This window comes from Pempheris klunzingeri, chromosome 8 (genome assembly GCF_042242105.1).
Source record: "Pempheris klunzingeri isolate RE-2024b chromosome 8, fPemKlu1.hap1, whole genome shotgun sequence".
Classification (NCBI taxonomy): Eukaryota; Metazoa; Chordata; class Actinopteri; order Acropomatiformes; family Pempheridae; genus Pempheris; species Pempheris klunzingeri.
The window spans coordinates 18,369,491-18,379,695 of NC_092019.1; the positions used below are offsets into that span (position 1 = coordinate 18,369,491).

General features: G+C 41.9%; 2 protein-coding genes across 3 annotated transcripts; both read left to right on the forward strand.

Annotated features, from left to right (window-relative positions):
• Window positions 1-3,527, forward strand: ino80e (INO80 complex subunit E). 2 transcript variants are annotated; one of them, XM_070835502.1, is made up of 8 exons: window positions 1-25; window positions 371-453; window positions 543-613; window positions 710-762; window positions 853-934; window positions 1,771-1,888; window positions 2,234-2,332; window positions 2,862-3,527. In XM_070835502.1, exons 2-8 carry the CDS (start codon window positions 373-375, stop codon window positions 3,042-3,044), a joined length of 687 nt encoding a protein of 228 aa, XP_070691603.1. In that variant the 5' UTR covers window positions 1-25; window positions 371-372; the 3' UTR covers window positions 3,045-3,527. The 2 variants fall into 2 exon arrangements, with proteins under 2 accessions (XP_070691603.1, XP_070691604.1); XM_070835503.1 differs by having other exon boundaries at window positions 2-65.
• A 1,281-nt stretch (window positions 3,528-4,808) lies between these two features.
• Window positions 4,809-9,946, forward strand: LOC139205465 (uncharacterized). Its single transcript, XM_070835698.1, has 3 exons — window positions 4,809-5,405; window positions 7,266-8,168; window positions 9,033-9,946. Exons 1-3 carry the CDS (start codon window positions 5,091-5,093, stop codon window positions 9,546-9,548), a joined length of 1,734 nt encoding a protein of 577 aa, XP_070691799.1. The 5' UTR covers window positions 4,809-5,090; the 3' UTR covers window positions 9,549-9,946.
• Window positions 9,947-10,205: the final 259 nt, after the last annotated feature.

Consider the following 10,205-nt stretch of genomic DNA (forward strand, 5'->3'; position numbering starts at 1 on the left):
GACGCAGGAAAACAACGTCACGAAGGTAAACAAGAGCATGTCGCACAGACAGAGTCAGACAAGAGGTATCAGCGGGCTTCGACGATAAAAACAGACTCGAAATACATCGAAATCATGCGTGAACATTTTGAATAAATCTTGGTATATGTTTCCAGAGGGCTGTGAGACCAGCAGCTCTGTATCTTTAGCGAGCTAGCTGTTTAAGCTAACGTTTCCAAGTAGCCTAGCTTAGCAAACAGTAATTTATTCAGTTTTATCAGACCCCGCAGTAGCGCTGTGTGGCTTCAGAGACAGCCTGAGTCACTAACATGACCTTCAGTAGATAACTACTTAGGTTTCGGTGATACATCTTCTGCGTGCTGTATTTCAGAAATGAACGGCCAAGCCGACGTCGAAGTCGACTACAAGCGGAAATACAAAAATCTCAAACGAAAATTAAAATTTCTGGTTTACGTGAGTACAGACATGTTGTGTTTGAACGAGCGATCTTAAGTAATAATAGTCTGGGTATTTTACTCACGCATGTGTGTCTCCTTTAACAGGAACAGGAGTGTTTTCAGGAGGAGCTGAGGAGAGCACAGAGAAAACTTCTCAAAGTTTCCAGGGACAAAAGGTGAGTTAACATTGTGTGCACATTAAATTGTGTGGATGTGAAACAGTACTGTGTGGATGCAGTTACCAACCTAATGTCAACTCACCTGTTTTCTAGCTTCCTTCTGGACAGGCTGCTCCAGTATGAGAGGGTAGATGAAGACTCCTCAGGTAGTTATTACATGTACATGTGTTTGTTATGGATGAAGTGTTAGTTATCTTCTGTACTGTTGGTTCACTTTCTCTTGCCTTCTGTCGCAGACTCCGATGCAACAGTTTCCTCAGAAAATAGCGAAGGAGAAGGTCCCAGGGAGAGGGAAAGAGAGCGAGATGGAGCAAAGAAGTAAGTTGGACATTTTAACATAAAATTAAGAAGTTAGATCCTCTGGCTGACGGTAACTCTTCAGCAATTACATCAGTTAAAGGTCCCATATTATGAAAAATGCCATTTTAATGTCTTTTCAACATAAATCCGTGTCCCCAGTCTGCCCAGAGACCGCAAAACTCTCAAAAAAGACCCTCCACTCATTTTGTCTCCTGCTCCATCTTTCGTTAGAGCACCAATGCCAGCTCTTGCTAACACAAAGATGTTGAAGGTGAGATCAAAGTTTGCAGGTTGTTCTGCTCCTCTAAAACAGAGCAGGCAGAACGAGGCTGAAAAAAGCTGTAGCAGCCATGTCTGGTTATGAGAAAAAAATTATTTTTAATGAAAATTTATTTTTTGAACATTAAACCATGTGAACCTATTCAAACAATCTTTATTTATATAGCACCAATTCATAACAAATGTTACCATAAGACGCTTTCCATAAAGAGCAAGTCTAGACCAAACTCTTTAATGTTGTCATAGGACCCCCACATGCAAGTATGAGCATTATGGGACCTTTAATACACAGAGTAGGTCAGCACTTTGTCTTTCACCCCTGACTTCTCCCCCTTTTGGATGCTAGAATCGTGTGCTATTCTTTTGTCCTCTTTCCTCACTAACCATGACTGACCTGTCATCGTCGTTTTCCAAAAGCTCTCCAAAGATTTTCCCCGACCAATAATGCTGGATTAGTGAGGACTGAAGGCCAAAACAAATGGTCCAATGTGGACAAAACATTTTCCGCTCTGAACGCTCTTGACGTCATAACCCACACAATGAGTTTTTCCTAACTTCTCATGTATTCTTTTCAGGCGAAGAAGTAGCCCTGGGGCATGTCTTCCTTCATCATCCTCCCCTCATCTCTCCCTGCTGTCCCGTCCTGGTGTAAACCCCCTGCAGTCATCAGGCTCTGGACCCTACCTCAACACTGTAAGTTTCCATCGCCCTTTCTTATATCGTAGTGCGGCCAATAACAGTAACATTGCTGCCACAGTCATCTCATCAGCAAGCATAATCCCTGTTTCGACTTTGCATTATTTATTTTTTTTATTTAATTGGATTGTTTTGTCATTTTATTCATAAGTCTGTTTTATCTCTTCCTTTTGTTTTTTTGCTTGATTCTTATAATGGCCTCACTTGTCCTTGCATTGTTCATTCTTCTGTGTATGTTTTTGTTTTTTGTGTGTGTGCCTGTCTTGTAAATTGCCTGTGCCTGTGTGCATGTGTGTTTGTGTGGTCATTTGGCAATTTGGGGCCTGCGTGTGTGTCGGGCAGATGCCCTTCCCACCAGAGTATTTGGCTCCCCCAGCTGAGCGAATGAAGAAAGAGAGAAAAACAAAGATGCCTAAAAACAAGAAAGAGACTACGGGGAAGGTGAGAGAGGAAAAAGGAAAATTAAGATGAATGCACAGAGATAATAATAAGAATGATGATATTGCATATATATTGCTTACCTCTCACATCCTGCACAGTATATGAATGTACCTTTTATATTCAGTGTCCCAGTGGGATATATGCAGATGGTTATATTTTTGTCACGCTATAAATGCATCAGTACAAAGAAGTAATATGTGTCTACTGTTATGTTCTCCTTAGAGAATTCAAAAACTCTGTATTGGCTAACTGTACTTTGTTGCTGTTTCCCATGAGAGTTTTTAAAAATTTTTTACTCAGAATAGTTTGTAATAATGACATTTCATGACACTGATGTTGTAAAATATTCAGTCCCCTACACCATTTTAAATTTGGCTGAAATGACCCTCAGTGTGTCTGTAAGTTCATGTATATGCTGCACGCTCTGTGCATCTTAGATGCATCCATCCATCCATCCATCTCATTTCTTTATCATATCTCCACATCTCCCTTTGTCATTCCCAACATTTTTATTCTGAATTCCTGTCAGGTTGTTGCCCCAATGGCAGCGCCTCCGGCAGCCAGTGGTCCCTTCAGCTGGGTTCCCCGACAGATGCTGAGTGGAGATGCAGCTGAGGAGGAGGGGGAGAGTGATGGAGACAGCGACAGAGGAGATGAAGACAGAGGGGAAGGAGACGAGGCTGAACTAGTCATTGACATCCCTAATGAGTAAGCCTTAGTGTGTGTTTAGATGTATTTAGAAGCAAAGGATGGAAGGGTTCTACATCTGTATGTGCGACAGTGAAAGACTTTGACTGCATGTCATTTGTGTATTCAGTCGCCCACTCCATGTTTTCAAAAGGAGAACCAAGCTCCCCCAGGTGGACTTTTTCTTAATTGCAGTGTGACTGTAAAAAAGATCTCCCAGATAAATGTGTTTTTTCAATATATAAATATATGACAAAACTACAGTTTGCAAAGCTTTTCAGAAGAATCCACAGCCACAGGGATCTTTAAATACTTTAAATGTCTTTTATGCCGTTTCAAGCTGCCTGCTGATTATTTTGGTCTGAACAGTCTAGTAATCTACAAACTGTGAATACAACTAGGTGTGTCCACACAGAGAGAGTTTGTTCATTTGGTTTGCATTGTTTAACCATGTTGGAATTTGTATTTTATAAAAACTGTAGTCCATTAAAGCTGTTTTAGTACAACATAGACGTTTCAAACGTTACATCTTCTTTGCTTGTTACAGGCAAATTTGACATCTGTCAGTATTTGTTTTTTAAGAACTTGTCAAAAATCAGAGACAGTTTATGTTACAGGCGATATATATGTTTTTGCACCTATCAAACTGTTTTATTAACTGTTTGTTTGTCATATATCATACAGAATCTGCAGCCAACATACTACAGAGTCTAACTTACCTAAAACTATTGGTTAATGCTGTTGTGTGTTAGTCTAGAAATATCAAACACATCTTATAGTATGATTTGATGCCCCACCCAAAACATCACACCCTTAAACTGTCATTCCAGAGCTACAGTCAGTCACTGAGGTATGCTATAGTCTGTGTCTGCACTGATTGTATAGGGGCGGGTGCACTGACAAAATTCCCTATACTAAAGCTATGAACAAGGGAAGCTTGTGTAAACTCAGTTCATGTTGGTCATTGCACATGTTTTTCCTTGCTTGCTTGACCTCTGTGCAAAGAAATCCTGATACCACTCTTGACAGAAGCCCAGGGGTACATTTGGCTCATGTTGGCCATAACTTAAGCAATGTGAAGGCAGCCTGGCTGGATTCCACATCTTCTAGATGTCAAAAGGAGTGCTAGATATTTTTCCTCTTCAGTCTTGCACATGCACAGAGCTGGGTTATGACATTAAGTACCAATTGCTGTTAATGCTACATAATGATTTTGTAAAGAACAGTTGATGCCAGCATCATGTCTCAGCAGGCGCGTTTCTCATATTAAGGAAAGCAAGCTGCAGTCTGAAAGCCATGAGAGGGAGTGTGTTGTGTATGGGAAGTTAGATTTCAATAATTGCTGCACTCTGGATGAGACAGTGATCCGTGACTTTGACACTGTCAGGATTAAGCTTTAATGAGGATTTCATGAAGAGACATAGTTAAATTTAGAGCTCAGTTGCTCACATTTTACCTGCTCACAGTTCCAAGTGAGATGTCCTGCTTGATATGGAAGCAATTCAAAGAAACAGTTTGTTTAGATGTAGCACTATCAAGAATGTGCTTTGCCAAGAATAATGGGCAAGGAGTGTGTGTCAGTGAAAGGACTAGCCTTGTACGACGACCATGGTTTGGGAATGCAGCCTTACAGGTAATTGACAGCATTTAATGGGTGTGGGCTTGGCTTGTGTACCTAACAGCAATGGGAGTTAAAGGTGTAACCATAGAGAGTGTAAGAGGGAGGGGTGAAGTGGAGGTACAGCCAGAGGGAGAGTCAGAGGGTGGAACTGACAGAGGGGGGGGGCGAGGCTGTCAGGGAAAGGGAAATGAAGGAGTAAGCAAGATTGTGTCTGCAACACAGATTCCTACTCTCAGCTGACATTAAAAGAAGACAGACATGGTTGGAGACAAACAGGAGGAGAGAACAAGGAGCGAGCGAGAGTAACAACAAGCCATCAGCGGCCAACCCTGGCCACCTTATCTTTTCCATCTATATACGGAAAACACTGGATAATTTATAAGCCTCTCCCTCTCGCTCTGTGTGAGTGTGTGTGAGAGAGAGGGGGGATTTGCTGAGCTCACCACCATCATGCTGTCTCCTGCTGCTGTCAGAGCAGCTGCTGCGGCTGTCTGGCTGCTGGCAGTGCTGGGCCCAGGCCCGTCTCTTCCAGCTGAGGACAACTCGGAGCCAGGCTTCAGCCTCTGCAGCCACTGCTTCTACAGACAGACGCCTCCTCAGGGACCCTCTGCAGGGCCGCTGCTGCGCCCTCTCTGCCACAGACTGCCCGGGGGAGAGGCGTTTGCCACTCTGTCCAAACCGACCTGTGACACAGCTGTCTACTCTGCCTTCCGTCTCAGCCATGGATGGAAGGAGAGAGAGGGAGAGGAGGGGGAAGGGCTTGTGGTAAGGATGCAGCTATGCACTATGTTTTTGAATCATGTAATTTGGAAAATCAAGTATACTAAAAAAAAAATCACAGATTGGTGATTAAACATGCAAGCAAATCATCAAGTAATTCGTTGACAGGAAAGTATCAATATATGATAGATTTTTTCAAGTTCTGCATTCAAGGACAGCTCTGACGGTACTTGCTTTTGTACATTTCCATTCTGTTTTTACTTCTACCCCACTACATTTTACATGAAAACATTGCACTTATTACTCCACTATGTTTATCTGACACATACAGTTACTAGTTACTTTTCAGATTGAGATGTTACATAAAAAATATGATAAACTAGTGAAATAAAATGCAGAATTAAAACATTTTTTGGATTGGGAAATTGGTTCCCATGATGTTTCACAAGCTGTTCGCAGCTCCACCAAAATGACATATCTTCTCTAAACAGGAAGACCATCCAATGTTACACAAAAGGCAAAAATAAATACAAAATTGTATGACAATCGTTTTTTTAATAATCTAACGACACCTCAGATTTATCATGTCTCTAATGCAATGGTGCTGGACTAAACTAACAACTAAAGTGTTAAAATCAGTACCACCGTGACCTGCTTCAACTGTTAAAGGCAATGTTTGAGAAACTAGCAGGACTAGCTAGATTTTGAAAGTATGCAAGTGAAATTATCCCACCCCTCCCCTCAGGTTTCTAAAGACACTCGCCCACAACACATGAACGCGGAGCAGTAACAAGCCACCTCCAGGTCCCTCATTCATTCCATACAGAACTGCTGACTGACAGCCTCTCTTCATTTTTCAGTCTGACAAATACATAATTATTTTTGCAATGTGTGCTTTGTGCTGTTAGCTCACTAATGGACAGGCACTTTCTTGTGCGAATAGTCATGCACGATGGGTGCACTTGCAACGTGCGCAAGTAGGCCTACCTATGTAGACAGCCAGGTTTATTACAGGCCTGTGACTATAGATATAGAAACATAGATACTTCATCGGCTGCTGCTGTGGCTATTCAGAGGGTCAATGTTTTTGCATAGGGCTTATGAGATATGCCCTGAATGACTGAATTTAATTTCATCATATAACCATTATCACTTCAGATTTCTCACATTTATAACAAACCAGTCAATTTTGTAGTGAAGCTTGCATCTCTCAAAACAGTTAACTAGCGGACCCTTACCCACCCAATATGGCGGCCGCGCAAACACATGTAACATGAATGTACGCAAATCTGTTTTTCTATATCTATGCGTGTGGCAGCCACAGACATCAGGTTTCTTTCTTTTTCTTTTTCTGTCGAGCTATTTCATTTATTGATCGCTGTCTGGCTGTAATGAGAATTTCAACCAATATAACAAAAAGTGCTTCTAAAATAAATTGCAGACCCTGCCTTTAACTGCATCTAATGCACTTTTGTATATAATAAAACATCAGTCACAGGGGTGCAGAACGAGAACTTTTGATACTTGAGTACATTTTGTGGAATGTTTGGCTGTTGCATTGGTACTTTTACTTGAATAACAGATCTGAATACCTTTTCGGCCATCGTGCTAAATATTGTAAACAGTCAGTTCTGGAAATGTACTCCAAGTCCCTGAATTTGAAAATGGATTAGACAGCTAGTGAAAACAGATAAGAACATTTTATAAGTGGCCAACAACCACCCATAAAGCTGGGTTTTTGTTTGAGAAATGATATTTGTCAATCTTAAAATTAAACATGTTTCAAATGTTATAGAGGCTAATTTCATATGACAAAAGAAGGTGTAAATGTAGGTTATAACTAGTGTAACTGCATAGATTCTAATGTACTTATATAACACTTGGTTTTGATTATTTTCCTGCCAGACAGAGAAAGAAGAGGACAGCATTAAAGTAGCAGTGCCAGCCCTTCTCAGAGGAGGTGGGGATCCATCTCATCCCATCTCGCCCACAGACTCCCTGCTTCAAAACTGGGACTCAACAGTCACAACAATGGTTCAGTCAAGCATCTTTCCCCAGTGCAGCACCTTAGGGGGTGATCTCTACATCCTGACTGGAGTGGGAGGTCTCGGGGCTGCTGAGGATGGAGACGAGGAGTGTCAGATGAAACCGCTGTGGTCTGCATTTTGCTGCGCTGTCCCAGAGGGGAAAAGTGGCTTCAGTGTGGGGTTAATCGGAGAGACAGGGGAAGGGGAGAAGCAAGTAAGTGTAGAGGAGCTGGAGGAGATGCTTGGAGTTGAAGAGCTGTTCTCAGAGGGCTGTGGAGGAGCAGATGAAGGGACTGTTGGAATCAGTCTGGGTCTTCACAGTGAGGGGCTCCCTGGAAATATAGAAAAGCTGCATGCTGATCTAACTGGTGAAAACACAGGAGCTCAAGATGTGAATTCAAATATCGCTGGTCGAGTCACTGAAGGAGAGGAGGTTGGTTCAGACACCACCAGCCAAGATTCAAATGAGGAAATTAAGGAAAGCAGAGAGGCTCCAATAGCTGCTCAGGTACAGGAGGCTGATGTTGCCGACGTCACACAGGAAACTTCAGCAGATGCAGCGACATCAGAGGATGGCAGTGAAGAGCAGCACGGTGTGACGCATTCAGGGGCTGACAGATCAGAGTCTCCTGAGTCCTCAGCTGACTATGAAACTGTGGATGAACAAGAGACAGACACAAATTCCAGCAGTACACTGGTCTACCTTCTTTCCACCACCATGTCCATCCTTAAAGCTCCACTGCGGCCTGTGTTTTCCACAATCACACAGTTACCTGGACAGGTGAGACAAGTCACTGAGCCTTCTTTTATACTTTTTTTTTTAATTTAAGCTTCAGGGGCTTCTCCAGCAATTTAGTATCATCCTTAGTGTTATAATAAGGCTCATAGGGGACTCTTCTGTCTCTTGTGAGGGACTTTATTTAGGTCGAGCTCCAGAAATACTCAATCCTACACACCCAAAATGCTAAAGCATAGAGCCTGCCACACCCGGCCAGTGTGTAACACAAGCTTCCTGTTAAAAATATGTAGATTGCAAGCTGATGTCGTTATGATTGTCATTATTTTGCCAGACTTTCAGAGCAACAGAAGACGTGCAGAATATTTTCACAGGTTGAGTTGTACCCCTCATCACAGTTAACTTGATCATGTTTAAAATTGGCAGAGTTCCCCTTTAATTTGACTGGTTACAGGCAAAAAGTACTTAAGAAACTACAAAGTACTGGATAATTTGGATATTGATCTTTATTTTTTTTTACAATATGAATGTTTAAAGAGGTTTAACAAGTTTGACAAAGGGAAAAAAACCAAAACACATGCAACAATACTAAGACAGCAGCAAAAATATCACTAATCATCACTTGTTTGTTTTAGTCTCTTAAGATAACACCATATGAATTAAAACGTTGAAATACTAGTTAAGTGTTGTCAGTTTGACACAACTGCATTTTAACATGTGCAGTTTGAGAGTCTTTTAATAAATCTTCAGTTTCCAATTTACTCCTCCCAGAGACTGGAATGAGGTGTGCCTATAGTAGGAGGTGTTAACTCCATGCATCCATCCATACCTCGGGCCATTCTGTCATTCCATCATTCACACATTTTTATCTCACCTTAAAAGTGACATGTTTGTCTTATCTTGACTCAGGTGACATATGTTCTTCAGGAGGACATCGGAGTTCTGTCTGCCCTGCCAGGAGATACCTTCTCCCTGTTCCACCTCTTGATCTCTGACTTCTTCTCTGGGATGGGCTCAGCTGCAGAGATGCTGCTGGGGATCGGGGAAACCTGCCTCTTCAGCGTCCACTACTGCGCCTCCTCCATGCTGGGTGCCCTGCTGAGCAGCTGCCACACTGGGGTCACGGGCATGGGGACCCTGGCAGGAGATACAGTGGGGATATTTGGTGATGCGTTTGATAATGGTTGGTGGGTGACCAAGTTCTTTGGAGGGCGGCTTTGGGAGCAGAGCGAGGGGTATGTGGGAACAGTAATTTCAGAGATGGGGGGTCAGGCGACAGCTGTGGGTGGAGGGTTGGGGAGGCTGGTGTGCAGAAGTGGAAATGGGGTGGGTAATGTGTTCAGGCTGGGAGGGGGTATAATAATGGGGTTGGTGGATATGGTTGTTGGTGCGGTGAGAGAGACTGTTGGCCAGGAGTCAGAGTGAAAAATGGAGGAAAAGTTCAGACTCCACTTGATGCTGTTAATAAGAAACTTTACCAAATGTTTCTCCTGCTTTGGTTTGTAATTTTCTGTAGCACATAACAGTGTGAAAAAGGGGAATCTATTTGAACTTGATGTCATTTGACATGCCTTAGTTGTTAAAGGACTGTAATTCACTAAATATGATTTACTGAATTACACTGAATTTACATAATTTCACTCACACTTCACTGTGCCTGGCTGTCCGAATTATCTGTTGTATTTTAGAGCAGGGATAAGTGACTCAACTGTGATATAAAAACACTGTGCACAAAGCTATGGGATGTAATTATTCAAAAATAATTCTTGTATGATAATTGTTATGATGAATGTTGCTTACATGTACATTTGAATAAAAGGAGAATGCTGGCTTATTGTACTTGTTTGTTCGATGTTTCCAACACCAAAACAGCACAGAACAACATTTATTCTTTCCTTTTCTTTCAGTGGTCATCGTAACACAATAGTATAATAATAACAACAATATTTGCATACATAGATGTCTTTACATTTATGAAATCACAATCTTCCAAATATGTAACATGAATACATAGCACTACACTTCAGAACAATTTAGAATAACTTGTCCATTTTCTTTCATCTTCATCTCTACTACTTTTCA

Coding starts and splice junctions, on each gene's coding strand:
- LOC139205465 (XM_070835698.1), top strand. CDS start 5,091: ATGCTGTCTCCTGCTGCTGTCAGAGCAGCTGCTGCGGCTGTCTGGCTG. Junction 5,406..7,265: donor AGGAGGGGGAAGGGCTTGTG/GTAAGGATGCAG, acceptor TTTTCCTGCCAG/ACAGAGAAAGAAGAGGACAG. Junction 8,169..9,032: donor TCACACAGTTACCTGGACAG/GTGAGACAAGTC, acceptor ATCTTGACTCAG/GTGACATATGTTCTTCAGGA.
- ino80e (XM_070835503.1), top strand. CDS start 38: ATGTCGCACAGACAGAGTCAGACAAGAG. Junction 763..852: donor GGTAGATGAAGACTCCTCAG/GTAGTTATTACA, acceptor CTTCTGTCGCAG/ACTCCGATGCAACAGTTTCC. Junction 935..1,770: donor GAGCGAGATGGAGCAAAGAA/GTAAGTTGGACA, acceptor TATTCTTTTCAG/GCGAAGAAGTAGCCCTGGGG.